Below are 27,350 nucleotides of genomic sequence, written 5' to 3'. Positions count from 1 at the left end.
ACAGAGGAAGAACAATGATTCCAAGCACCACCCTCGTTTGGAAACTTCCACTCTGTTATTCAAACTCAATCAGCATGACAGAGTGATCTCCAGCCTTGTCCTCGTCAACACTCACACCTGTGTTAACGAGAGAATCACTGACATGATGTCAGCTGGTCCATTGTGGCAGGGCTGAAATGCAGTGGAACTGTTTTTGGGTGATTCAGTTAATTTGCATGGCAAAGATGGACTTTGCAATTCATCTGATCAATCTTCATAACATTCTGGATTATATGCAAATTGCCATCATACAAACTGAGGCAGCAGACTTTGTGAAAATGTATATTTGTGTCTGTTGTCCCTTCTGTCTGTGCTCGTGTAGAATACTGGTTGAGGGGTGTAGATTATGTAGTTAATTATTCCTTGCCCACAAACATTCAACCACCCATGAGAGATGATTGCAATGCAGTCTGCTTTCTCTATGATTTGCATCACCTTCACTTGAACTCTGTTGAACTCTGCATCCAGCAAATGAGTAGATAAAGCATGTCTGGTTGGAGGGGTGTATGCTGGGCGAAGAAATCAGAAATCTCTTTCAATACACATTTCCTGTGAGCATCAGAGGTGAACCAGTTGCATACACAGACATTCATCAGCATCTCTGACTACGTTCCTCCACTGAGTCAAAAAAACGTCTGATTCCAGAAGGACCATGAGCTGTTGCTATCAATAAGGTGTCTGATTCATAATTTTCACCGCGAATAGAAGTAGCGGGATTTCTGTTAGAGGTTGCTTGTTGTGAGAGCTGAGGGAACTTCATGCACTTGGCCAGATGATTCTGCATCTTTGTTGCATTCTTCACAGTATTTTGAAATATACACAGGTTTTCCTTGTACATTAGCTGCAGTGAAATGTCTCCACACATCATATAGTGCCCATGGCGTTTTCCTGTAAAGAGTAGGGGGGGAAAAAAAGAGTAAATAAATAAATAAATAAATAAACAAACAAACAAACAATACAATTCCATGTACAGATAAATAGTTAAATTAAACTCCTTTGTAAGATGAATATTTGAAAATTAAACATGGAAACAGTTAGCAGGCTCAAGCAAGCTAAACCCCACATGGTAGCAAAAACTAACTAGCAGAAACTGTTAACAAGTTAAAAATGATTTAAACCCACTTTGCAGTAGGCTACTATTTACTAGTTAACAAAAAAATCATGTCATAAAATACACTGCTCAAAAAAATAAAGGGAACACTTAGACAACACATCCTAGATCTGAATGAAAGAAATAATCTTATTAAATACTTTTTTCTTTACATAGTTGAATGTGCTGACAAAAATCACACAAAAATAATCAATGGAAATCCAATTTATCAACCCATGGAGGTCTGGATTTGGAGTCACACTCAAAATTAAGTGGAAAACCACACTACAGGCTGATCCAACTTTGATGTAATGTCCTTAAAACAAGTCAAAATGAGGCTCGGTAGTGTGTGTGGCCTCCACGTGCCTGTATAACCTCCCTACAACGCCTGGGCATGCTCCTGATGAGGTGGCGGATGGTCTCCTGAGGGATCTCCTCCCAGACCTGGACTAAAGCATCCGCCAACTCCTGGACAGTCTGTGGTGCAACGTGGCGTTGGTGGATGGAGCGAGACATGATGTCCCAGATGTGCTCAATTGGATTCAGGTCTGGGGAACGGGCTGGCCAGTCCATAGCATCAATGCCTTCCTCTTGCAGGAACTACTGACACACTCCAGCCACATGAGGTCTAGCATTGTCTTGCATTAGGAGGAACCCAGGGCCAACCGCACCAGCATATGGTCTCACAAGGGGTCTGAGGATCTCATCTCGGTACCTAATGGCAGTCAGGCTACCTCTGGCGAGCACGGAGGGCTGTGCAGCCCCCCAAAGAAATGCCACCCCACACCATGACTGACCCACCGCCAAACCGGTCATGCTGGAGGATGTTGCCGGCAGCAGAACGTTCTCCACGGCGTCTCCAGACTCTGTCACGTCTGTCACGTGCTCAGTGTGAACCTGCTTTCATCTGTGAAGAGCACAGGGCGCCAGTGGCGAATTTGCCAATCTTGGTGTTCTCTGGCAACTGCCAAACGTCCTGCACGGTGTTGGGCTGTAAGCACAACCCCCACCTGTGGACGTCGGGCCTTCATACCACCCTCATAGAGTCTGTTTCTGACCGTTTGAGCAGACACATGCACATTTGTGGCCTGCTGGAGGTCATTTTGCCGGCTCTGGCAGTGCTCCTCCTGCTCCTCCTTGCACAAAGGCAGAGGTAGCTGTCCTACTGCTGGGTTGTTGCCCTCCTACGGCCTCCTCCACGTCTCCTGATGTACTGGCCTGTCTCCTGGTAGCGCCTCCATGCTCTGGATACTACGCTGACAGACACAGCAAACCTTGCCACAGCTCGCATTGATGTGCCATCCTGGATGAGCTGCACTACCTGAGCCACTTGTGTGGGTTGTAGACTCCGTCTCATGCTACCACTAGAGTGAAAGCACCGCCAGCATTCAAAAGTGACCAAAACATCAGCCAGGAAGCATAGGAACTGAGAAGTGGTCTGTGGTCTCCACCTGCAGAACCACTCCTTTATTGGGGGTGTCTTGCTTATTGCCTATAATTTCCACCTGTTGTCTATTCCATTTGCACAACAGCATGTGAAATTTATTGTCAATCAGTGTTGCTTCCTAAGTGGACAGTTTGATTTCACAGAAGTGTGATTGACTTGGAGTTACATTGTGTTGTTTAAGTGTTCCCTTTATTTTTTTGAGCAGTGTATGTATATTCACCCCACCCAGTATTGTAATCAAAACTTACCAGAAAGGATGTAGTACTTGGCTCAGACAGTGTAGTAGTGTGGGCTCAATAGCATCTCATTAGTGTGCAAGATCTTGAGAATCAGCTGTACATGTGATGGAGTGCACTGCACATGTGATGGAAGAATGCACTGTGCATGCAGAGTGTTGTTATTCCATTGAATTGGGGATAGTTTAACCAAAATTCCCCAAATTCCAGGGCTTAATTTCCCCTGGGTAAGTTTCCAACCCTTTGCAACCCTAGGTGCATCCTGTTTCCATTGATCATCTTTGAGTTGTTTCTAAAACTTGATTGAAGTCCACCAGGGGTAAATTCAATTGATTGGACATGATTTGGAAAGGCACACACCTGGTCTTTTTAAGGTCCCAAAGTTGACAGTGCATGTCAGAGCAAAAAGCCAAGCCATGAGGTCGAAGGAATTGTCCGTAGAGCTCTGAGAATGGTACCAAAAAATATCTGCAGCATTGAAGGTCCCCAAGAACACAGTGGCCTCCATCATTCTTAAAATGGAATTTGTTTGGAACCACCAAGACTCTTCCTAGAGCTTGGTCAGGGAGGTGACCAAGAACCCGATGGTCACTCTGACAGAGCTCCAGAGTTCCTTTGTGGAGATGGACGTCCTTCTGGAAGGTTCTCCCATCTCTGCAGCACTCCACCAATCAGGGCTTTATGGTAGAGTGGCCAGACGGATGCCAATCTTCAGTAAAAAGGCACATGACCCCCGGCTTGGAGTTTGCCAAAAAGGCACCTAAAGGACTCTAACCATGAGAAACAAGATTTTCTGGTCTGATGAAACCAAGATTGAACACTTTGGCCTGAAAGCCAATTGTCATGTTTGGAGGAAACCAGGCATCATCCCTACGGTGAAGCACGGTGGTGGCAGCATCATGCTGTGGGGTTGTTTTTCAGTGGCAGGGACTGGGAGACTAGTCAGGATCGAGGGAAAGATGAACGGAGAGAAGTACAGAGAGATTCTTGATGAACATCTACTCCAGAGTGCTCAGGACCTCAGACTGGGGTGATGGTTCACCTTCCAACATGACAACGACCCTAAGCACACACCCCAAAACAACACAGGAGTGGCTTCGGGACAATTATGACAAGAATTTGTTCTTAACTGACTTGCCTAGTTAAATAAAGGTTAAAAAATGAATTCAAAAAGTAATTGAATGTCCTTGAGTGGCCCAGCCAGAGCCCGATCGAACATCTCTGGAGAGACCTGAAAATAGCTGTGCAGCGACGCTCCCCATCCAACCTGAGAGCTTGAGAGGATCTGCAGAAAAGAATGGAAGAAACTCCAAATACAGTTGTGCCAAGCTTGTAGCGTCATACCCAAGAAGACTCGAGGCTGTGATCGCTGCCAAACGTGCATCAACAAAAGTACTGTGTAAAGGGTCTGAATACTTACGTGAATGTGATATTTCCATATTTTATTTTAATACATTTGCACAAATTTCTAAAAACCTGTTTTTGCTTTGTCATTATGGGGTATTGTGTGTAGATTGAAGAAAAATAACAATTTAATCCATTTTAGAATAAGGCTATAACGTAACACAATGTGGAAAAAGCCAAGTGTCTGAATATTTTCTGAATGCACTGTAAATGTACCGCAAAGGCAACAATTGGCATACGAGTATAAACAGGCAGCTTAAAAGCATCCAAAGTTGACCTGGCTTTGTCTGACAATGTGCGTAATTTGGCTTCTGACGATAATTGCTTTAGTGCACCGCATATTTTAATGCTGGTTTGAGGCCCCATCTGACGGTCTGTCATCTGTCCCTGATTGCACAGTCTGTCTGAGCGCAGACTTTTCTAAAAAGAGACAGACTAAAACTGGAGCTGATGAGCCCAGGGTGATTCTCATGTTCTCTGAGACACAGTCTTAAAAGAGACAACACCCCACCTGAAAACCAGTGTAATGGGAGGGAAATTGGAGAGATTAAGAACATGCTGAATGCAATAGGAAAATGAGTCGATGTAAAGTACTCTGCATGCGTCTTCTGAGATGATGATGAACAAAGGGGAACTATCTGTGTTCCTACAGCAGGCACAATAAGTAGATGTACCGGCCTCTTACACAAAAGAAAAAAACAGATAAACCATAAATAATGAATAGGTTTGTTGATTATAGCAACTTGCTGATTTGTACCTTGGAGGCCCATGGTTCAAGTGACGAGTATGTACCAGTGATGAGAACCATTCAACACTGGTCTGACCAATCGGAAGCCACGCTCCAAGATTGTTTTGATCACGCGGACTGGAATATCTAAAAATAAAAATAAAAAAACTACCCTAACCAGAAACTGTGGCTGATGGCGGCATTTGCGAAAAACTGAAAGTGCGATCCACCGCATTTAAGCATGGAAAGAGGTCTGGTGATATAGCTGAATATAAACAGTGTAGTTATTCCCTCCGCAAGGCAATCAAACAAGCAAAATGCCAGTACAGGGACAAGGTGGAGTCGCAATTCAACACCTCAGACACAAGACGGATGTGGCAGGGTCCACAGGAAATCACGGACTACAAAAACAGTCACGTCACGGATACCGACGTCACGCTTCCAGACAAACTAAATACATTCTTTGCCCGCTTTGAGAATAATACAGTGCAACCGTCGCGGCTCGCTAACAAAGACACAGGCCCCCCCTCTCCTTCTCAGTGGCTGACGTGAGTAAAACCCTCACAAGGCTGCTGGCCAAGACGGCATCCATAGCCACGTCCTCAGAGCATGCGCAGACCAGCTAGCTGGTGTGTTTACGGGCATATTTAATTGCTCCCTATCCCAGTCTGTTGTTGTCCCCATATGCTTCAAGATGGCTACCATTGTTCCTGTACCCAAGAAGGCATAGATAACTGAACTAAATGACTACCGCCCCGTAGCACTTTATTCTGTCATCATGAAGTGCTATGAGAGACTAGTCAAGGATCATATCACCGCCTCCTTACCGGCCACCCGAGACCCACTTCATACCGCCCCAACAGGTCCACAGATGACACAATCGTCATGGCACTGCACACTGCCCTATCCCATCTGGACAAAAAGAAACCTATGTAAGAATGCTGTTCATTAACTACAGCTCAGCATTCAACACCATAGTAACCTCCAAGCTCATCATCAAGCTGGAGGCCCTGGGACTCAACCCCTCCCTGTTCAACTGGGTCCTGGACTTTGACGGGCTGCCACCAGGTGGTGAAGGTAGGAAACAACATCTTCACTTCAATGACCCTCAACACTGGGGTCCCACAAGGGTGTGTGCTTAGCCCTCTCCTGTACTCCCTGTTCACCCATGACTGCATGGCCATGCACACCTCCAACTCAATCATCAAGTTTGCAGACGACACAACAGTGGTGGGCTTGATCACCATCAACAACGAGAGAGCCTATAGGGAGGAGATGAGTGCACTCGGAGTGTGGTGTCAGGAAAACAACCTCTCACTCAAAGTCAACAAAACAAAAGAGATGATCGTGTACTTCAGGAAACAGCAGAGGGAGCACCCCCCTATCCACATCGAAGGGTCAGTAATGGAGAAGGTGGAGAGTGTTAAGTTCCTGGGCGTACACATCACAGACAAACTGAAATGGTCTACCCACACAGACAGTGTGGTGAAGAAGGTGCAACAGCGCCTCTTCAACCTCAGGAGGCTGAAGAAACTTGGCTTGTCACCCAAAATCCTGACAAACCTTTTACAGATGCACAATCGAGAGCATCCTGTTGGGCTGTATCACAGCCTGGTGAGGCAACTGCACCGCCGTCAACCGCAAGGCTCTCCAGAGGGTGGTGCGGTCTGCACAACACATCACCGTGGGCAAACTACCTGCCCTCCATGACACCTACACCACCCGATGTCACAGGAAGGCCAAAAAGATCAAGGACAACAACCAACCAAGCCACTGCCTGTTCACACCGCTATCATCCAGAAGGCGAGGTCAGTACAGGTGCATCAAAGCTGGGACCGAGAGATTGAGAAACAGACATCTCAAGGCCATCAGACTGCTAAACAGCAATCACTAACTCAGAGGCTGCTGCCCACATTGAGACCCAATTACTAGTCACTAAACAATGCCACTCTAAATAATTGCACTTTAATAATGTGTACATATCTTACATTACTCATATCACATGTATATACTGTATTTTATACCATCTACTGCACCTTGCCTATGCTGCTCGACCATCGCTCATCCATATATTTATATGTACATATTCTCATCCACCCCTTTAGATTTGTGTATTAGGTACCATACTTTCCGGACTATTAAGCGCACCTGAATATAAGCCGCACCCACTGAATTAAACATTGTTTTTATTTTGAACATAAATAAGCCGCACATGTCTATAAGCCGCAGGTGCCTACCGGTACATTGAACAAACTTTACACAGGCTTTAACAAAACATGGCCTGTAACAAAAATAAATAGGCTTTAACGAAACACAGCTTGTAACAAAAAATAAAAAACTTAGCAGTAAGCTTTAGTTGTCTTTTTGCACTGAGTCAATTCCTCACGCTGCTGTTTCCAACGTCTTATCATCGACTCATTAAGACCAAGCTCCCGTGCAGCAGCTCTATTTCCTTTTCCAACAGCCAGATCAATCGCCTTCAACTTGAAAGCTGCATCATATGCATTTCTCCATGTCTTTGCCATGATGAGGGTGACAAAATGACTACCGTAATCAGAATGATGGGAAGTTTGAGAGCACTCAATTTAATCTAAACAGTAAACAAAAAAGTTGTTTGACCTTAACCCGGTCGGCAATTTCATTGGTCTAATGAAAGCTTCACGCCGCCAAAAAACTGAGCACGTCACAGAATGTTTTTTTGGAGAAAAAAAAATTGAAAGCGGGAAAAATCCATATATTAGCCGCGTCATTGTTTAAGCCGCGAGGTTCAAAGCCTGGGAAAAAAGTTGCGGCTTATAGTCCGGAATTTACGGTAGTTGTTGGGGAATTTTTAGATTATTTGTTAGCTATTACTGCACTGTTAGAACTAGAAGCACAAGCATTTTGCTACACTTGCATTAACATCTACTAACCATGTGTATGTGACCAATAAAATTTGATGTTCAAAAACCTCTTCATTTGAACCACTCAGACAAATACTGTACATCAATTCCATATGCACCTACCGTGCATTGACGAATAATTTGTTATTGCAAATGTCATGTGAAAATGTAATGAATCCTGTGATCCTACATTTTCTTAAATTCACTGAAAGACAGATGGTTTATTCGGTCTGGAACATGAAGAGCAGAACATATACATTGCATCCCTTATTCATGAGTTAATGCTTTCTGCACTATGCTCAAAATGAAGATGTTGTGATGTGGCAAGGGAAACGGTTCGATACTGAAAACATACGCTGAATGGAAGTTATACTGAAAAGTCCAACAACAAAAGACTGACTTTGCAGTGACTTAATGAAGTGGTAGAGAAAAGTTTGGTTGAATAATACAAAAATGAAGCTCACAGGTAAGAAGACAAATTATCAAACATTGCTTATGATACAAAAGCCTGGAAACATTTTGCAGATGACGCAGCAGTTTGTTGTGTACTGATATGTACACTAGGGCATAATTACCATAGCTTCCGGGAGGTTAGTTAATGATTAAAAACACCTACCTACCATGTGTTTCATCAATAGTAGTACATTGTTCTCCATATCTCCTATGACCAGCAGAAGCCAATTGTAACCAAACCATTCATTTTTATTTATTTAACTAGTCAAGTCAGTTAAGAACAAATTATTATTTACAATGATAGCCAAACCCTTACCCGGACGACGCTGGGCCAATTGTGCGCTGCCCTATGGGACTCCCAATCACAGCTGGCTCTAATACAGCCTGGAATCGAACCAGGGTCTGTAGTGACGCCTATAGCACTGAGATGCAGTGCCTAAGACTGCTGCGCCACTCGGGAGCCCCAATGTGCATTCATCCAAATAATATAACCTGCATTACCACAGGCTACCTAGCTACCACAGAAGATATGAAAGTAGGAAAGGCTAATCACCACCAAATAACAAATTAGGTGGTTTCACTTGGTGGTGGGAGGAGGCGTATAAAGAATGCTGTGGCCTCACTGCTGCAAATGAGTCACCCAGGGCTGGCACAGGACCTGGATTGATTATAGCCCAAAGTTTTTTTTTTTCTTAAAGAGGACCGAATAGCAATCAGACCCTGGACAGCATTAGCATAATCATTTGTTCATTTTCCCTGAGCAAATATGACTCGTCCACAGCTCTGTGTCAGAAGGAGCTATACAGTACGGTGTGCGTGATTCAGCAGCACTGTAGGCTCTATGCAACCCCACGCTAAAGTCTGTAGTATGTGACCTATAGCATTTACAGTCTTTGTACATTGCACTGCAGTGTGTAGATCACATGATGGCCTGACATATTCTGCACCCCTATAACTAAGACATTATTAATATTCTCTCTTCTATTTAGCCAGAATGCATTATTAAATATTCTGGGAGAAAGTGTGGGCAAGAATTTATACACCTCCGATTCATTATGTAAGAGTTCAGAGTCGTGCATTGACTCCATAGTTCAAACTGATTAAACCGTGTTTGGGAACACAAACCCACAGAGACTGTAGGATTCTTCTTAAACAGGCCTACTCAAACACTAGTCTTCAATGTCCAGTCAGCAGCACTGCTGGTTTTAATCCTTCCACATCTAACCAGCAGCTGATTCAGTCCTGACAACAGGTGATTTTCCCCCTCACTGACAAAGTCAAGATCTGTATAAGATTTCCAGTCATTTGTGGCCTGTGTGGTCCAGCGGTTAGAGCCGCTAACTGACCCTGGCACACGTTTAATATGTCAGAGTCGGCATGGGTTTGAATCCTCCTCCTACCTTTCCGATCTTTTCTCAACTGTCCCTATACCCACCCACATTAAAAAGTTTGGGGTCACTTAGAAATTCTTGTTTTTGAAAGAAAAAGTTTTTTTGGTCTATTAAAATAACATCAAATTGATCAGAAACAGTGTAGACAGTGTTAATGTTGTAAATGACTATTGTAGCTGGAAATGGCGGATTTATAATGGAATATCTACATAGGCGTACAGAGGCCCATTATCAGCAAACATCACTCCTGTGTTCCAATGGCACGTTGTGTTAGCTAATCCAAGTTTATCATTTTAAAAAGGCTAATTGATCACTAGAAAACCCTTTTGTAATTATGTTAGCACAGTTTAAAACTGCTGTTCTGATTAGTTGACTAGTTGAGTATCTGGACCATCAGCATTTGTGTGTTCGATTACAGGCTCAAAATGGCCAGAAACAAATAACTTACTTCTGAAACTCATCACTCTATTCTTGTTCTGAGAAATGAAGGCCATTCCATGCGAGAAATTGCCAAGAAACTGAAGATCTGTGTACTACTCCCTTCACAGAACAGCGCAAACTGGCTCTAACCAGAATAGAAAGAGTGGGAGGCCCCGGTGCACAACTGAGCAAGAGGACAAGTACATTAGTGTCTAGTTTGAGAAATAGACGGCTCACAAGTCCTCAACTGGCAGCTTCATTAAATAATACCCGCAAAACACCAGTCTCAACATCACCAGTGAAGAGGCAACGCCGGGATGCTGGCCTCTAGGCAGAGTTCCTCTGTCCAAAATCTGTGTTCCTTTACCCATCTTAATTTTTTATTTTTATTGGCAACTCTGCCTAGAAGGCCAGCATCCCGGAGTCGCCTCTTCACTGTTGACGTTGAGACTGGTGTTTTGCGAGTACTACTTAATGAAGCTGAGGACTTGTGCTGATGCTCCAGATACTCAACTAGTCTAAAGAAGGCCAGTTGTATTGCTTCTTTAATCAGGACAACTGTTTTCAGCTGTGCTAACAATTGCAAAATGATTTTCTAATGATCAATTAGCCTTTGAAAATGATCAACTTGGATTAGCTAACACGTGCCATTGGAACACAGGAGTGATGGTTGCTTATAATGGGCCTCTGTATGCCTACGTAGATATTCCATTAAAAAAAAAAAATCTGCCGTTTCCAGCTACAATAGTCATTTACAACATTAACAATGTCTACACTGTATTTCTGATCAATTTGATGTTTTTTAAAAAAATGGACAAAAACAAAAAAAAATCTTTCCAAAACAAGGATATTTCTAAGTGACCACAAACTTTTGAACGGTGACACACACAGTAATTTCAATGAATGCAGTAAAGGTTTTCAAGAACATGACTTACAAACTCAAAAGGACCAGTGACTTGTCCAACTTCATGCCATGTCTTTGCGCCTAACTTAAAGGCACTGAACAATTAATTCCTTAAGAGGTGACGGAGATGGAAAACACATCCATCAATGAGGTTGGGGTGGCGGTGGAGCTAATTAAAGATTAATTAAACACTGCTTGGTGAAGGCTGGGCTGAGAGGTGCTGGGAAGAGAAGAGCTCAGCTGCTGACGGAGGCTCTAGAGCTGCAGTCTTCGTCTCGGCCTTGTTAATAAATGACTGCGGGACAACCCTCAGCAAACATGCTGGTAAACAAATGAGTCACTTATACACTGAGGGAACACTGTGTGTGTGTGTATCCATGCATGTCTCAGTGTACCTTTGTCGCTGAAGTCGTCCACCAGTATGACCTCTGCAATGAGCTCAGGGGGGGACCGGTTGAGCACGCTGTGTACAGTCCTGAGCAGGGATGACCAGCCCTCGTTGTGGAATGGTATGATGATGCTGGTGTTGGGCAACTTCTCCGCATACAGCTTCTGTTTACAGCTAAACACACAAACAAGCAACTAAACAAATAAGACAACAAACAGCAATTACCAAAAAGTGAAGAGAGAGACTACAGTGCAGAGCTGGTGTTCATAGTTTCTCAAGATTATTATTGCTGATCTAGGATTAAATCGAAGTTTATTTGTTGCGTACACAGATATGCAGATGTTATCACAGATGCAGCGAAATGCTTGTGATTCCAGCTCCAAAAGCGCAGTAACACCCAGCAATACATACAATTTATTTATTTACATCCTATATCAGAACGAGCAATGTTATTAAATAAATAAATACTGGTGTATAGACATATGAATAGAAAAGGTCTGTACAGCAGTAGTTATATAGGATGAGTATGACTAGAATACAGTACATCAAATCAAAGTTTGTCATGTGCACCGAATTCAACAGGTGTAGACGTTACAGTGAAATGCTTACTTACAGGCTCTAACCAATAGTGCAAAAAAGGTATTAGGTGAACAATAGGTAATAAGTAAAGAAATAAAACAACAGTAAAAAGATAGGCTATATACAGTAGCGAGGCTATAAAAGTAGCGAGGGTACATACAGACACCGTTTAGTCGGGCTGATTGAGGAGTTTGTACATGTAGATATGGTTAAAGTGACTACGCACATATGATGAACAGAGAGTAGCGGTAGCGTAAAAGAGGGGTTGGCGGGTAGTGGGTAGCGGGACACAATGCAGCTAGCCCGGTTAGCCAACGTGCGGGAACACTGGTTGGTCGGCCCATTTGAGGTAGTATGTACATGAATGTATAGTTAAAGTGACTATGCATATATGATAAACAGAGAGTAGCAGCAGAGTAAAAAGAGGGGTTGGGGGGGGGGCACAATGCAAATAGTCCAGGTAGCCATTTGATTACCTGGTCAGGAGTCTTAGGGCTTGGGGGTAAAAACTGTTGAGAAGCATTTTTGTCCTAGACTTGGCACTCCGGTACCGCTTGCCATGCGGCAGTAGAGAGAACAGTCTATGACTGGGGTCTTTGACAATTTTTAGGGCCTTCCTCTGACACCGCCTGGTGTAGAAGTCCTGAATGGCAGGCAGCTTAGCCCCAGTGATGTACTGGGCCGTACGCACTACCCTCTGTAGTGCCTTGCAGTCGGAGGCCGAGCAATTGCCGTACCTGGCAGTGATGCAACCAGTCAGGATGCTCTCGATGTTGCAGCTGTAGAACCTTTTGAGGATCTCAGGACCCGTGCCAAATCTTTTTAGTTTCCTGAGGGGGAATAGGCTTTGTTGTGCCCGGACCATTCTAGTTTGTTGTTGAGGAATTTGAAGCTCTCAACCTGCTCCACTACAGCCCCGTCGATGAGAATGGGGGCATGCTCGGTCCTCCTTTTCCTGTAGTCCACAATCATCTCCTTTGTCTTGGTTACGTTGAGGGATAGGTTGTTATTCTGGCACCACCCGGCCAGGTCCTTGACCTCCTCCCTATAGGCTGTCTCGTCGTTGTCAGGGATCAGGCCTACCACTGTTGTGTCGTCTACAAACTTGGTGTTGGAGTCGTGCCTGGCCATGCAGTTGTGGGTGAAGAGGGAGTACAGGACGGGACTGAGCACGCACCCCTGTGGATCTCCAGCGTTGAGGATCAGCGTGGCAGATGTGTTGCTACCTACCCTCACCACCTGGGGGCGGCCAGTCAGGAAGTCCAGGATCCAGTTGCAGAGGGAGGCGTTTAGTCCCAGGATCCTTAGCTTAGTGATGAGCTTTGAGGCTACTATGGTGTTGAAAGCTGAGCTGTAGTCAATGGGCAGTGTGGAGTGCAATAGAGATTGCATCATCTGTGGATCTGTTTGAGTGGTATGCAAATTGGAGTGGGTCTAGGATTTCTGGGATAATGGTGTTGATGTGAGCCATTACCAACCTTTCAAAGCACTTCATGGCTATGGACGTGAGTGCTACGGGTCTGTAGTCATTTAGGCAGGTTGCCTTAGTGTTCTTGGGCACAGGGACTATGGTGGTCTGCTTGAAACATGTTGGTGTTACAGACTCAATCAGGGACATGTTGAAAATGTAAGTGAAGACACCTTCCAGTTGGTCAGCACATGCCCGGAGCACACGTCTGGCCCCGCAGCCTTGTGTATGTTGACCTGTTTAAAGGTATTACTCACGTCGGCTACGGAGAGTGTGACCACACAGTCATCCGGAACAGCTGATGCTCTCATGCATGTCTCAGTGTTGCTTGCCTCAAAGCGAGCATAGAAGTGATTTAGCTCGTCTGGTAGGCTCGTGTCACTGGGCAGCTCGCGGCTGTGCTTTCCTTTGTAGTCAGTAATAGTTTGCAAGCCCTGCCACATAAGACGAGCATCGGAGCTGGTGTAGTATGATTCAATCTTAGCCCTGAATTGATGCTTTGCCTGTTTGATGGTTCGTCGCAGGGCATAGCAGGATTTCTTGTAAGCTTCCGGGTTAGAGTCCCGCACCTTGAAAGCGGCAGCTCTACCCTCTACCCTCAATGCGAATGTTGCCTGTAATCCATGGCTTCTGGTTGAGGTATGTACGTACAGTCACTGTGGGGACGACGTCCTCGATGCACTTATTGATAATGCCAGTGACTGATGTGGTTTACTCCTCAATGCCATCGGAAGTATCCCGGCACAATTGGTTGGGCACCCGTAAAACTCCTGCCATTTCTTTCGGCGCCATTTTATATATACATATAAAGTTTGTAAAACCATTCATGCAACATTATTAAAATGTGACCAGTGTTCAATGACTATGTACATAAGGCAGCAGAATTTAAGGTGCAGGGTCGAGTACCGGGTGGTAGCCGGCTAGTAACAGTGACTAAGGTTCAGGGCAGGGTACTGGGGGTACAAGGGTACAAGTGGTGACTGTTTAACATTGATGGCCTGGAGATAAACAGTATCTCAGTGTTTTGGTCCCAACGCTGATGCACCTGTACCGTCTTTGCCTTCTAGATGGTAGCGGGGTAAACAGGCCATGGCTCGGATGGTTGAGGTCCTTGATGATCTTCTTGGCCTTCCTGTGACACCATGTGCTGTAGATGTCCTTGAGGACAGGCAGTGTGTCCCCGGTGATGCACTGGGCTGACTGTAACAACCTCTGGAGAGCCCTGTGGTTGCGGACGTTGCAATTGCCATACCAGGCATTGATACAGCCCGACAGGATGCGCTCAATGGTGCATCTGTAGAAATCAGAGGGTCTTAGGGGCCTAGCAGAATTTCTTCAGCCTCCTGAGATTGAAGAGGTGCGTTTGGGTCTTCTTCGCCACACTGTCTGAAGGGACCATTTCAGGTGATCAGTGATGTGCACGCCGAGGAAAACTCTCCACTGCGGCCCAGTCAATGTGGATGGGGGCGTGCTCTCTCCTGAGGTCTACAATTAGCTCCTTCATTTTGTTGAGGGAGAGGTTACTTTTCTGGCACCACTCAGTTAGGGCTCTCACCTCCTCCCTGTAGGCTCATTGTTGTTGGTAATCAGGCCTACCACAATTGTGTCGTCAGAAAACTTGACAATTTACTCGGAGACGGGCTTGAACAGGGAATACTGGATGAGGCTGAGCATGTGTTGTTGTATACCTTCACAACTTGGGGTCGGCCAGTCAGGAAGTCCAGGACCCGGTTGCACAGGGATGGGTTCACACCCAGGTCCCCGAGTTCGAAAGGCACTATAGTAAATGGTGTTAAAGGCTGATCTGTAGTCAATGAACAGCATTCTGACATAGGTATTTCTCGTCCAGGTGGTATAGGGCAGTGTGCAGTGCTATGGCAATTGCATCATTCGTGGATCTGTTGGGGCGGTATGCAAATAGAAGTGGGTCCTGGGTGTCGAGTAATGTGGATGTGATATGGTCCTTAACCATCCTCTCAAATCACTTCATGATGACAAAAGTGAGTGCTATGGGGCGAGTCATTAAGTTACCATTGCTTTCTTTGGTACAGGAACAATGGTGGAAATCTTGAAGCAAGTGGGGACAACAGACTGGGATATGGAGAGATTGATTATGTAGGTAAACACTCCAGCCAGCTGGTCTGCACATGCTCTGAGGACGTGGCTTGGGATGCCGTCTGGGCCAGGAGCCTTGCGATGGTTAACATGCTTAAATGACATCCCTCACGTCGGCCACGGAGAACGAGAGCACACAGTTCCTGGTGAGCGTCAGGGGCCTGTGTCGGCGGTTTGATGTTGATTTCCATGAAGCAGGCATAAAATACGTTTATACCTTTTTCAGTAGGGAGGCGTCTGTGTCCACAACATGGCTGGCTTTATAATCCGTGATTGTGTGGAGTCCCTGCCACATAATATCTCGTATCCGAGCCGTTGAATTTCGACTCCACTTTGTCCCTGTATTGTTGTTTTGCCTCCGATTGCATTACAAAAGTAAGGCATAGCTGGTTTGTTTGTATACATCCATGTTCCTAATGGTTCGCACTTTCAGTTTTGCGTGAATGCTGCCATCTATCCACAGCTTTTGGTTTGGATAAGTTCTAAATCATCACTGTGGGACCATCTTCTATACACTTCATTATGAACCCAGTCAATGAGTCCGAGTTTGTCGATTCTATTCTCAGAGGGGACCCAGTCCAATTGATCAGACCAACATTGAACAGTCCTTACCACGGGTGATTCCCGTTTTAACCTGTTGGGGCTAGGGGGCAGTATTTTCACGGCCGGATTAAAAACTTACGCAATTTGAACACGTTACTACTCTGGCCCAGAAACTAGAATATGCATATTATTAGTAGATTTGGATAGAAAACACTGAAGTTTCCAAAACTGTTTGAATGGTGTCTGAGTATAACAGAACTCATATGGCAGGCAAAAACCTGAGAAAAAGTCAAGCAGGAAGTTTGACTGTATACAGTGACATAGGGTTAATTTTGCACTTCCTAAAGCTTCCACTAGATGTCAACAGTCTTTATAACGGTGTTTGAAGATTCTATGGTGAATTTGATGGGAATTACAGCACAAGAAAGTAGGTGTCCCATTATAAGTCATGGGCTCAGTCATGCGCAATGACTTGGGAGCGAGCTGAGTTCATATTCACTCCTAAAGAGAACAGATAGGTCCGGTTGGAATTTTATTCAAGATATGATAAAACCAACCTAAAGATTGATTCTATACATCGTTTGACATGTTTCTACAAACTGTAGTGTAACTTTTTTGACTTACTTTTCGTCTGGACTAAGTAAGCATGCGCATTGTCGATTTGGATAGTGAACCTAACGCGCGAACAAAATTGATTATTTGGACATAAATATTAACTTTATCGAACATTTATTGTGGAGCTGGGAATCCTGAGAGTGTCTTCTGATGAAGATAATCAAAGGTAAGTGAATATTTATAATTTCTTAGTTTTATTGACTCCAAGATGGCAGGTGTCTGTTTGCTTGTTATTGGTGTCTTCTGGGCTGTACTCAGATTATTGCAAATTGTGCTTTCGCAGTGAACCTTTTTTTAAATCTGACAAGGCGGTTACATTTAGGAGAAGTGTATCTATAATTCTGTGCATAACACTTCTATATTGATCAAAGTTTATGATGAGTATTTCTGTAATATGTGTGCTCATTCACCGGAGGTTTGGAGGGAAAACATTTCTCAACATTACGCGGCAATGTAAAATGCTGTTTTTGGATATAAATATGAACTTTATCGAGCAAAACATACATGTATTGTGTAACAATGTCCTAGGAGTGTCATCTGATGAAGATCGTCAAAGGTTAGTGCATAATTTTAGCTGAAATTCTTGTATTTGTGACACCTGTCCTTGCTAGGAAAATGGCTGTGTGGTTTTTCTTGTGTTGGAACTGTCCTAACAATCTAATTTTATGCTTTCGCCGTAAAGCCTTTTTGAAATCGGACAATGTGGTTGGATTAACGAGAGTCTTATCTTTAAAATGGTGTAAAATAGTTGATTGTTTGAGAAAATGGAATTATGAGATTTTAGCTGTTTTGAATTTGGCGCTCTGATTTTCCACTGGCTGAGGTCAAAATCAATCCCGTTAACTTCTATGGGCACCTAGTCAACAGCCAGTGGAATCTCGTGGGGCGAAATTCAAATACCTAAAAAATGCTATAACTTCCATTTCACAAACATATGACTATTTTACACCATTTTAAATCTAACCACATTGTCCGATTTCAAAAAGGCTTTACAGCGAAAGCAAAACATTAGATTATGTCAGGAGAGTACCCTGCCAAAAATAATCACAGCCATTTTCAAAGCAAGCATATATGTCACAAAAACCAAAACCACAGCTAACATAGGACATTATGTTATACAATACATGCATGTTTTGTTCAATCAAGTTCATATTTATATCTCAAAAACCAGCTTTTTACATTAGCATGTGATGTTCAGAACTAGCATACCCACCGCAAACTTCCGGTGAATTTACTAAATTACTCACGATAAACGCTCACAATAAACATAATTATTTTAAGAATTATAGATACAGAACTCCTTTATGCAATCGCTATGTCAGATTTTAAAATAGCTTTTCGGCGAAAGCACATTTTGCAATATTCTGAGTACATAGCCCGGCCATCATGGCTAGCTAATTTGACACCCACCAAGTTTGGCTTCACCAAACTCAGAATTACTATAAGAAAAATTGGATTACCTTTGCTGTTCTTCGTCAGAATGCACTCCCAGGACTTCTACTTCAACAACAAATGTTGTTTTGGTTCCAAATAATCCATAGTTATATTCAAATAGCTCCGTTTTGTTCGTGCGTTCAGGTCACTATCCGAAGGGTGACGCGCGAGCTTATTTCTTGACAAAAAATGTCAAAATATTCCATTACCGTACTTAGAAGCATGTCAAACGCTGTTTAAAATCTATTTTTATGCGATTTTTCTCGTAAAATAGCAATAATATTCCAACCGGGCAACGTTGTATTCATTCAAAGGCTGAAAGAAAAAAAATGGAGTAGTCTCGTGAACGCGCATCTCAGTCTCACTGTCCCTAGGCTGACCACTCACAAACTCTCCTGCTGTTCTTCGCACAGAGACAGCAGACACCCCATTCCACTTTCTGGCGGCTTTAGAGAGCCAATGGAAGCCTTAGAAAATGTCACGTTACAGTACAGATGCTGTATTTTCGATAGAGATGCAACAAAAGGACAACAAATTGTCAGACAGGGCACTTCCTGCATGGAATCTTCTCAGGTTTTGGCCTGCCATATGAGTTCTGTTATACTCACAGACACCATTCAAAATGTTTTAGAAACGTTAGAGTGTTTTCTATCCAAATCTACTAATTATATGCATATTCTCGTTTCTGGGCAAGAGTAGTAACCAGTTTAAATCGGGTACGTTTTTTATCCGGCCGTGCAAATACTGCCCCCTAGCCCCAACAGGTTAAAGTACAGGAACTCAAGTCCTTTTGTTCTCCCGATCTGGCATACCTCACCATCAAATGCCGACCAACTTAACTATTGAGAATTTTCTTCAGTCATCATCACTGCTGTGTACATTACCCCCCTAAACTGACACACCGACAGATCTCAAGGAACTACACTGGACTATGGGCAAACTCTAAACCGTGTATCCTGAGGCCGCATTTATTGTAGCTGGGGATTTTATTAAAGGAAATCTACCGAAATTCTGTCAACACATCTCTTGTGCTACACACACATCACAGGCCCTGGATCATTGCTACTCTCTTCCGGGGTGGCTACATGGCCCTCCCCGCCCTCCCTTCGGCAAATCAGATCACACCTCCATTCTTATCCTCCCCATTCCCTTCCCGTTCTTATCCCGTTAACACAAACCCACCATGAGTTGTTAATCATCAAACAAACCCCTCCACCTTTCTTTTTCCAGGAGAGTTCATTCTTCCTGTACACGCGATGGACGGAGAACCCATCTGGCTAAATGGACATGGATAATACATTTCGGAGACGGCCATGACAGCGTAAAACAGAGTGTTACGTCAGCGAGTAATGGTATATACGCCGCCTGAGTCTGACTAGGGCCCCACTTCTTCCTCTTCTCCGGCATCTGCGTTTTAGTGCAGATGAATAGTGCTGTAGTGGGAAGTTAAAACAGAAGGATCCAGGTCAAGAAAGTCTAATTTCTGCTCTAATTTCTGGTGAGTGATCGCCAATTTAATATCCAAGTTATTTTCGGCTGTAGATAAGTTTCAGTTTTGGTTTTTACATTTGGTGAGGCTATCTTCAGGCCTGCTTGAGGATCTGAGGGCCTCAGAAACTGTACACATTTTTAAGAAAAAGCTTAACACCATTTTAGCCATGGTTTTACTAAGCGTGATTTTAGTCATACTATCCATTTTATTTATTTTGTTCCATTCTACAGTGAACTAAAATATAAAATGCAATAATTTCAAAGATTTTACTGAGTTACAGTTCATAAGGAAATCAATCAGTCAATTGAAATAAATTCATTAGGCCCTAATCTATGTAGTTCACATGACTGGGAATACAGATCTGCATCCGTTGGTCACAGATAACTTTTTTTTTTTAAAGGTAGGGCCGTGGATAGGGCTGTGGCAGTCATGAAATTGTGTCAGCCGGTGAATGTTAAACAAATAACTGCCGGTCTGACCGTTTATTAACAAACACATTTAGCATTATCAGTCTTCCAAGCATAGCCTACAAGCCACTGATGCAGACCTTTGGAACATCTACATTTAAAAAAGTCTTAGACTACACCATCACAAAAAATCCATGATTTATTTTAGACAGGTCTAAAGAAGCATGATATGAAGAAAATGTAGTCCATTTCAGAAGAAAAGAATAGCATACTCCGAGTTGTCTTTATGTTAGGCCCGGATCTAGCTATGTCATTTGGCTGTGGGCTACACTAGTTAATTTAGTAGACAAGATTTGCTTAGAATTCCGTGGCATTATTTTATAGTATGAAGACAATTGAACAAGGCTGAATAAAATAAATAATATTTTCTCCAAGTGATTTGAGGGAGTGTGCACATGCAGCTATTCTGTGTTGAGCGGTTAACAAAGAAATAAGTACTCCTATATTTTAATTTTACCTTTATTTAACTAGGCAAGTCAGTTAAGAACAAATTCATATTTTCAATGACGGCCTAGGAACAGTGGGTTAATTGCCTGTTCAGGGGCAGAACGACAGATTTGTATCTTGTCAGCTCGGGTATTTGAACTTGCAACCTTTCGGTTACTAGTCCAATGCTCTAACCACTAGGCTACCCTGCTTAATTTAGAGTTATTAATGCAACTTTTAGTTCTACAAATTTTGAGGCCCTATGTTTAGATTTGTATACATTGTAAGGCTGCATGATGCGATTAATGATGATTTGAAAAAAGTCGCTTGAAAGGCATAAGCTCTGCATTGTTTTTCTGCACAGGCTGGACTCCATCAGTCTTTCATTACGGCTAGTGGCTGTTGCGCCCTTGGGCTGAATATAATAATTATAATTCCCTTCTCCCGGCTGCATGCTCCAAAGCACCTCTCATTAAATTACTGTTTCTCACAGGCTACAAGTGAAGACAGACCGACATCGCGGACGCAACTGCGTGCGTCCTTATCAAATTCCGAGGTGCATATTGTAGATATTGGAAGAACTGTCCACATTTACTTTATCAGCCAACAAGATCAGTAGGCCTAATGAACAGCAAAAGCACTAGCCTATGTCAATCTACTATCCCCCGTAGTACAAAAGCTGACCTATTATATTCTGTGCGAGAAATAAATATTCCAAACCTGTTGTAGGATGGGATAGAGCCCATGAGGTGATGGCAGCGGATGAATGGCACGACAATGGGCCTCAGGGTCTCGTTACGGTATCTGTGCATTCAAATTGCCATCGATAAAATGCAATTGTGTTCGTTGTCCATAGCTTATGCCTGTCCATACCATAACCCCACCATGGGGCACTGTTCACAACGATGACATCAGCAAACCGCTCACCAACATTACGCCATACACACCATCTACCATCTGCCCGGTACAGTTGAAGCCGGGATTCATCTGTGAAGAGCCCACTTCTCCAGCGTGCCAGTCGCCATCGAAGGTCAGCATTTGCCAACTGAAGTCAGTTACAACGCCAAAATGCAGTCAAGACCCTGGTGAGGTCGACGAGCTTCACTGAGACAGTTTGACAGTTTGTGCAGAAATTCTTCAGGTGTGCAAACCCACAATTTCATCAGCTGTCCGGGTGGCTGGTCTCAAATGATCCCTCAGGTGAAGAAGCCAGATATGGAGGTCCTGGGCTGGCGTGGTTAAGTATGGTCTGCGGTTGTGAGGCCAGTTGGACGTACTGCCAAATTCTCTAAAATGACATTGGCAGCAGCTTATGGTAGAGAAATTCACATTCAATTCTCTGGCAACAGCTCTGGTGGACATTCCTGCAGCATGCCAATTGTACACTCCTTCAAAACATGTGGCATTGTGTTGTGTGACACAACTTCACATTTTTAGAGCTGTCTTTAATTGTTCCCAGCAAAAGGTGCACCTGTGTAATGATCATGCTGTTTAAATCAGCCTCTTGATATGCCACACCTGTCAGGTGGATGGATTATCTTGGAAAAGGAGAAATGCTCACTAACAGGGATATAAACAAAATTGTGCACAACATTTGAGAGAAATAAGCTTTTGTGAGTATGGAACATTTCTGGGATATTTTATTTCAGCTCATAAAACATGGGACCAACACTTTACATGTCCAGTATATATTTATTTTTGTATTTTTATACAATAGCCTCTCATGTACTATTGTTTTACAATTTTAATTTTAAGTGGTTTCTTAATTTCATTTTTGTCCTCAAATTGTATTATTTTATTTGCTAAGCACTTTGAAATAAAGTTTGATTTGATTTAAGATCACAATGAATAACATTATATGGACAAATGGGAACTGATCCTAGATCAGCACTCCTACTCAGATGCTTTATAACAGACTTTAGTATTATCATGTAGGCCTATTATTCATGACCCATAATTGTCACTGGACACCATGATACACAGTGAGTATATTGTGATATTACATAATATGAGTACTACTGTATATAGAAGTAATCATTGCAGATAATGAAAGTGCTTTGTTGGGGCAGAATGAGCACCGCCAGTCTCTGGTTCATGAGTGAAATGAGTGCTAGAGCAGAGCACTAGCCCAAATCTAATTTGTCGTAAAACAGAGACAACTGAGACAGACTGTGTTGCTCAAACCAATTTCCAACCCACCCATATTTCCTGGCATTGTATTACACCCTGTGGAATTATGTGGCTTCCTTCATTGGAATTCTGTCGCAGCGCAAACATCAACAAATCGAATGTGTCAAGATCAGATATCCGCTCCACGCCTCCGGTGGTGACAACATGCCAATCACCAGGCGAGTGCGTGCCTCCAGGGCACACAGGGCCACCGATTGGGTATTGGAGAGCAGATGTGGCCGGCTGATTGGTCTAACTGACACAGAATGACAGGGACTGTCACAGTTGGGTGTCACTTCAGCCGTTGGAAGGCCAAGCTTCTGCCACAGCCTCTTCATCATTACTCATCATCCCTCACTTTTTCAGATAGACAGAGCTGAGAGAGAGAGAGAAAAAGAGAACCTAATTACTCCCTAACAAGACAACGCAGGCTCCTTAGCGGGGCTACAAAGGATTGAGAGAGTAAAAGTGAGATGCCAGCCACAAAGCACAAAGAGCCCGGAAGAGTGACAGCGAAGGCGGGCCGGCAATAAGCTGCCGCTTCATTACACTTTATTAAACGAATTAGGCAGATCAGAGGGAGTTAAGGGACCCATGTGGCCAACCTGTGATTCCCATAGCTGTAGGAACATCAACGGGCTGCTCCAAGGGAGACTGCTAGAGCACTGAATAGCAACAGTCTGTTCCTCAGAGGCTCTATTCACTGAAAAGAGGCTCGGGGAAATGTACCCAGAGGAAACCACAAGGCCCTGGATACTAAGACCCAGCCAACACACACCCTGGAACAGCTTAGGGAACATGCTTTTCTCTACTGGCAGTGACAATTCATTATACAGTGCATTCGGAAAATATTCCGACCCCTGGCCTTGATCCACATTTTGGTACATTACAGCCTCATTCTAAAATGGATTCAATATTTTTATCCTCATCCATCAACACACAATACCCCATAATTACAAACTGAAAAACAAAAAAACAAATACCTTATTTACAGAAGTATTGGGACCCTTTGCTTTGAGACTTGAAATTGAGCTGAGGCGCATCCTGTTTCCATTGATCATCCTTGAGATGTTTCTACAACTATGAGTCCACCTGTGTTAAATTCAATTGATTGGATATGATTTGGAAAGGCACACACCTGTCTATATAAGGTCCCACGGTTGACAGTGCAGGTCAGAGCAAAAACTAAGCCATCAAGTCGAAGGAATTGTCCGTAGAGCTCCGAGACAGGATTGTGTCGAGGCATTGAAGGTCCCCAAGAAAACAGTGGCCTCATTCTTAAATGGAAGAAGTATGAAACCATCAAGACTCTTCCTAGAGCTGTCCGCACGGCCAAACTGAGCAATCGGGGGACAAGGGCCTTGGTCAGGGATGTGTCCAAGAACCCGATTGTCACTGACAGAGCTCCTCTGTGGAGATTGGAGAACCTTCCAGAAGGACAACCATCTCTACGGCACAACTAATCAGGCCTTTATGGTAGAGTGGCCAGACAGAAACCACTCAAGTAAAAAGCACATGATCTCTCCCCCCCTTTGCCAAAGGCACTTAAAGGATTCTCAGACCATGAGAAACAAGATTCCTGGTCTGATGAAACCAAGATTGAACTCTTTGGCCTGAATGCCAAGCGTCACGTCTGGAGGAAACATGGTACCATCCCTACAGTGAAGCATGGTGGTGGCAGCACCATGCTATGGGGATGTTTTTATAGCTAAGGATATGGAGAAAAATCAGGCATTTGATTGCAAATACGCGGAGGGAGTCGTAAAGAGAACACACAGAAGGCCGTTGTACAGGGGTAACCATGGCATCCGTGACAGAGGGAGAAGCGTTCATCCATGTATACAGGTTAGTCTAGCTAGCAACATTTTCAGATATGTTTCCAATTTTGTCAGCAAATTGTTTTTATTGCAAGTTTAAGTGTGCTGTTAGCTAGCTAAAGTTGTGTACGATCTGTGTAGTAATATTATTCGTATCTCAGAGCCATTTGCATGGCTTGTTATAGCCTAATGTTAGCTAGCTAACACATTGAATCTAGTTGGTTAGCTACCTGCAGATTCATGCTAGGTAGTAACATGAGTTGGGATTATGGGTCATTGTTTAGCTAGCTAGCTACATGTCTAAACAAAAAAAAGACTCCACTATGCAAGGTGCCATTTCACTGTACTATGTACACCTTTATCCTGTGCATGTGACAATTAAACTTAGATTTTATTTGATGTAGTGTGTGTTTAACAGAGACAGTAATGTTAAGAAAAACATGACCTGCACCAAAGTCAAATTATGATATAACGTTAGGCCAACAAGACAGTGTCCAAGTTCTAAAAATCTCCAGTAGAATGCCCTGCTTTTATTTTGTCACACTCACAACCGTAAGCTATTTCCTATAATTAGCTTGCCATTGACTTGTAATCTTGATGCATGTTTATTTTCCTGTAATAATGAATGCAAATTAGCTCAAGTTAAGACGTTGTCAGCTAGATGTCGTGGTCATTATTTGAATTGGCTAGCCAGCTAGCTAGAAATGAACCAAAAATGTTTTAGAAAGTTGCTTTTAGTTGCCTGGGTTGCTAGATTGACATATACTAAATTAATTTTCCAACAGATGGGTTTATTTATGCTATTTTGGACCACCAGGCTTCTGACGTCATGGGTGTGAATCCTTACAAAGATGGGTGCAGCTAAGGCTTAAGCGGGTGTGAACATGCTGAATGGACAAAGAGCTCTCCAGTACGTGTACCAAAATATTCAAAATGGCCATTTTCTCAAACATGGGGTTACAGGTTTATCAACTTTCAAAGCAGAATTACTTTCCCATTGTTCCTCAACTGTAGTGTATGATACAATTTTCTAGCTACAAGTCTCTACTTCTATCCGAAGTAAAAAAATTAAAAAAAACATTTCTAATTTTGCCACATAAAACCGAATCGAGCCTGTCGGTCATAATTGATTCCCCATTGAAAACATAGCTGGGGAATAGAAGGTCAGAGTTTTGTTTAGGGTTTTGTAATTGTCCTCATAGACATAGAACAGGGAAAGGAAAGAGCAGGGAACAGGGAAAGAGGAAACAAAGATTGGACTCCTGCTGCATTGTTAAGGTAAAGGCAACTCAAGGTCCCAATTGACAGCTCCTTTCTTTTGTAAAGGACATGAAGAGAAAAATAACAGAGTTTGGAGAGAAGAGAGTAAGTAGGGAAGAGGTGAAGAGTCACAAGTATGTCCTCTGGTAAAAAACTGTTCATATGTCCGAGACATACAAAATACTGGGAAAACTAGTCTAAGAGGAGGATTCATGGCACCGACCCAAGAGCGATTTGAAAGAAAGCTAAATGCATGATTAAAGCTAAAGCATAGTCCCCTTTCACTCATTGGCTTATAAGGAAAGTAGCTACATCTTCAAATAGGAATGAAATACAAATTACACCAAGCCATTAGGAGAAAAACACCTTACACCTACTGCTCACAGTTATTTTGCTTATGCATCATCAGGAGAATGTGAAACAACTGTGACTAAACTATACTTATCTTTTGGAAGGAATGTGTGAGTTGACAAGTGGGGTCATTTAAAAGCGAAAAAGACACACTCACTTTGGGTGCCGGATGTCTGCGACAGAGCGATTGAGGGAGATCCTATCGCTGACGTAGATGTTGAACCCATTCTCCCTGTAGGCCTGGTCCACCCGGTCAGCGTCGGTAAGCGGAAAGGGCTTCCCCTGCTCGCCGTTACCTACACACACACACACACACACACACACACACACACACACACACACACACACAGAGAGAGAGCAGACAAGAGTGCAACGATGCTGTTTGAGGAAGACTAGGGACAAAATGCCTTGCGCCAACCATCTGCTTTTCTCTGACAGACCGTGAAAGTACCTGGACTTAATGTCAGGTAAAATATCTTCGGTCTGAAGCACAGTACCTGCTGAATGAACCATAAGGAACTTGGAAATGTCTTGCAGTCTGTCGAGCACATAAATTTTAATGGCTTTGTGCTATAATGACACTTTTTTCGAAAAGCTCATGTTCCTACACACACACACACACACGTGTCTTGTGAGGAATCATTTGTTATCGTAGTATATTAGTTGTGGGCTTCAAACCTCAAACTAAAAGGGAATATAGGGGAGGGACTTCTTGAAGTTCTGTCCTACCAGAGCGAGTAGCGTCTCTCCTAATTGCATCGTAGTCGTGCCAGTCTTTCCTCCGCACGCCGTCCCGCCCCAGCTGGGCATTATTATTCCGGGGCCTGACGTTCAATCCCTGCCAAAACACACAGCATCAGGGAGTCACACATCAGGACATACACACAGAGGGTATCATACATACAGAGGGTAAAATGCACACACACATATACACCGACACACGGGAACAAAGGGTTGCACATCAGGACATCTAACAAACCAGCAACCCTTCTGCCAGAGCCTGTCAGGCTTGATGCTCAAGTAGCTAACATTATCACATTCTGAAAGCATACCAGAAACAACCAGATAATGAAAAACAGTTGTCCATTATCCAACTGCAGAGAACCTTGCAAAAAAACAAAAAATAAAAAAAACATTTAGTCTACTGATTGTCAATATTAGGGCTGGGAATTGACATTCCAAACATGCTCACTACAGTACAGACCCCTTCACTTTTTATTATGTCTAAAATGG

At 43.4% G+C, this 27,350-nt stretch overlaps 1 protein-coding gene across 1 annotated transcript in view; it reads right to left on the bottom strand.

The window, feature by feature from the left end:
- Positions 1-27,350, bottom strand: part of LOC115148834 (polypeptide N-acetylgalactosaminyltransferase 10) — a 130,710-nt gene that overhangs the window by 66,086 nt on the left and 37,274 nt on the right. Inside the window, exons 2-4 of the mRNA XM_029691095.1 lie at positions 26,847-26,955; positions 26,275-26,413; positions 11,389-11,555 (exon numbers count right to left, since the gene is read on the bottom strand). Of these exons, the coding sequence (XP_029546955.1) occupies positions 11,389-11,555; positions 26,275-26,413; positions 26,847-26,955 (415 nt within the window). The remainder of the gene's footprint in view (positions 1-11,388; positions 11,556-26,274; positions 26,414-26,846; positions 26,956-27,350) is intronic.

The sequence above is a fragment of the Salmo trutta genome, chromosome 15, assembly GCF_901001165.1.
Source record: "Salmo trutta chromosome 15, fSalTru1.1, whole genome shotgun sequence".
Lineage (NCBI taxonomy): Eukaryota > Metazoa > Chordata > Actinopteri > Salmoniformes > Salmonidae > Salmo > Salmo trutta.
Note: the sequence above shows the minus strand (reverse complement) of the source record. Positions and strands in the feature narration are given on the sequence as shown.